At 41.9% G+C, this 2,952-nt stretch overlaps 1 protein-coding gene across 1 annotated transcript; it reads left to right on the forward strand.

The window, feature by feature from the left end:
* Window positions 1–1,083: 1,083 nt before the first annotated feature.
* Window positions 1,084–2,694, forward strand: LOC103718638 (1-aminocyclopropane-1-carboxylate oxidase 1-like). The gene is made up of 3 exons (XM_008807553.4): window positions 1,084–1,333; window positions 1,424–1,638; window positions 1,858–2,694. Exons 1-3 carry the CDS (start codon window positions 1,232–1,234, stop codon window positions 2,420–2,422), a joined length of 882 nt encoding a protein of 293 aa, XP_008805775.4. The 5' UTR covers window positions 1,084–1,231; the 3' UTR covers window positions 2,423–2,694.
* Window positions 2,695–2,952: the final 258 nt, after the last annotated feature.

Genomic DNA, 2,952 nt, shown 5'->3' on the forward strand with positions numbered 1-2,952 from the left:
GTGTTGGTGCTGTCTAGTATTGACCACCAGTTTATTGCCAATGAGTTTCTTGTCCGAACGATTGAATTGACATCGAACTGCTTGCGTAAGAGAAGGAAAAAAAAGCAACTTAAGTCAATGACGATTAGTGCTGATGATGAAGGACTTTTGTTGGTTTGCTTACAGTCGGCGTTGGCGCTGTCTGTCCAGGATTGATCCCTGCTAATTGCCAATGAGTTTCTTGTCCGAACGATTGAATTGACATCGAACTGCTTGCGTAAGAGAAGGAAAAAAGAGCAACTTAAGTCAATGTCGATTAGTGCTGATGATGAAACATGGGAACTGATATTTGGATCTTGGCAAAAGCAGCAAGATCTATGATAATTTCAGTCGCCGACAAGCGGCACCGAGCAATACTGAAAGCGGCAAGAAACTCTATACGTACTCATTAAAAAAGAAAACAATAACTTGAAGTTGAATCCATCTATTATATCTGATTGCCTTCAGCCGATAGGTCCCAGCAGGTAAGAGCTAGCATTAATATTTAAGTTTTCGAGCGGTGCTCTCAACTTCAGAATCTAAGGGGGAACTTTGAGATTTGCACGGCTTAACGAAATCCAATGACAAAAGCACAATCCCAGGTGAAAATAAAAGGAGAAGCAACGCGACATGGGCCATTATTACATCTGAGCGTCAGAGTTTCAGGTGGGTGCAGTCAACAACATTGGAAGGAAGTTCTTGGTCTTCCCCTGGACGTTTGCAATAAGGACTCCGAGGATTAATTAGAGAGGTAAATTATTGAGTAGGACAAGTCAAGGAACAAACATTGGGAGGAAAAGCGTAGTGCATGGATTAGGTTTACGAAATTCCCGTTCAAATGGCAGCCACCGATCCATTTTCTGAGAGTATAGACAAAGAACAGTGCACATGCATGGGAAGAGTAAGCTAAGGCGAACACTTGGATTGATTTCAAAGAAATCGGACAAAAAATGGTTTTTTTTAAAAAAAAAATCCAGGTCACACGTCCATGGTGAAAAGTACCAGGACATCATTGCAATGCCATATTACCCTAGTCAAAGCAAAGTGCATGTCCCCTCAACACTACCGCTTCGTTCCTACTCCCAGTTATTCTTACGATATTGGCTCCTATAAATATGGCTTTGGGGTGTGCCTGCTAAGTGCGCAAAGTTGGCTTGAGAAGCGTGGCTACTGAGTTAGAATATCTCTTGAGCTACCAGGCAGCGTTGGAGGAATGGAGATCCCAGTAATCAACCTAGGAGAGATGGAGGGAGAAAGGAAGAGCAAAACAATGTCACTTCTCCACGAGGCATGCGAGAAGTGGGGGTTCTTCTGGGTAAGTGAGAGAGAAGTGGAACTTTCTGTTTTCTTTTTTACGTTTTTACAGTCATTCTGTGATAATTTTGCATCGATGACTGGATGGCAGATCGATAACCATGGGATTGATGAAGAATTGATGGATAAGGTCAAGGGACTGGTGAACCAGCACTACGAGAGGAGCATGAAGGAAAGCTTCTACAGTTCAGAGCGGGCAAAAGAGTTGGGGCCTAATATCAAAGCCTCTGATGTTGACTGGGAGTGCGGCTTCTTTTATCGCCATCAACCAGACTCGAACGTCAACGACATTCCTGAACTACTTCGGTGAGTCTCTGGTCGTACCCAGAGCTCTATTTTTCCCATAAGATAACAGGAGACACATTCTACAACCTAACAGATTGATGCATCTCAGAAATAAGTCAGGATTAAAAATAAAATTGTACTACTAAAAACTCTAAATCCCCCTTCCGGGAAAAAAGCCAGCTTATTCTTATTGGTCAACGTAATAGAACTTTCGTTTTAACGATCCACTTGTTCGTGCAGTGAAGCAATGCAGGAATATGTTGCACAAATGATCAAGCTGGCTGAAAGGCTTGCAGAACTTCTGAGCGAGAACCTTGGGCTGGAGAAGGACTACTTGAAGAAGGCATTCTCGGAGCCGTTTGTCGGGACAAAGGTGGCAAAGTACCCAAAATGCTCTCAGCCAGAGATGGTAATGGGGCTCCGAAGCCACACCGATGCTGGTGGAATCATCCTATTGCTCCAGGATGACAAGGTCCCAGGTCTCGAGTTTTTAAAAGATGGGGAGTGGGTGGCGATACCTCCAACAGAAGGTTACAGAATCTTTGTGAACCTAGGTGATCAAGTGGAGGTGGTGAGCAATGGTACTTACAAGAGTGTTCGTCACCGAGTCCTTGCTGAGAAAAATGGAAGCCGGTTATCGATTGCTACATTCTATAATCCCGGAGGTAATGCTGTCATTTCTCCGGCTTCCAGACTTCTTTATCCGAGCGGCTACCGTTTCCAAGACTACCTCAATTACTATTCCACCACTAAATTTTCAGACAAGGTCGCTAGGTTTCAAAATATAAAGGAGATGCTTGTGTGATTACAGTAACAGGACTAGACTTGCAGTTGCTACTGAATAAGAAAATCTTCCTCCTAAAGTTTATGGTGGTATCATGCACTTGTAATTCGTGAGGTAGTATTTTCCAAATACTAGAGTGATATTTATAGTCTATGGTTTCTGTTTTTGTTACAATAGTTGTTTTGAGTTAACAGTCCATGGAGAGCATCTTACCATCTATTGTTCTCTTGTTACTTTAGTGGAGTGGTTAATATAAAAACCATGTTTGTTTGTCTGGTTTCTTTTGAAAAAAAAATTAATAAATCATTCTAGCAAATATATGAAATCAAATGCTCAAAAGTTACTGGTACATATCAGGTTGAATGCCAAGGATAAAATAATAATTATGTGGTCACCATTAGTGCTGTAGTGTCGTGAGCCCACCCTGCCAAACTTGTCAGCTGCCATAATCTTTAGATTTAACTACTTAACTACTTCGTAGAAATTTAGGTTGATTTGATCTAGATTTCTTTAGCAGGTTTGCAATCTTACGACCAATGGTAGATCCTAAT

Source organism: Phoenix dactylifera, chromosome 5 (genome assembly GCF_051530095.1).
Source record: "Phoenix dactylifera cultivar Ajwa chromosome 5, Ajwa_hap1_PhDact_Kaust_v1.1, whole genome shotgun sequence".
NCBI classification, from domain to species: Eukaryota; Viridiplantae; Streptophyta; class Magnoliopsida; order Arecales; family Arecaceae; genus Phoenix; species Phoenix dactylifera.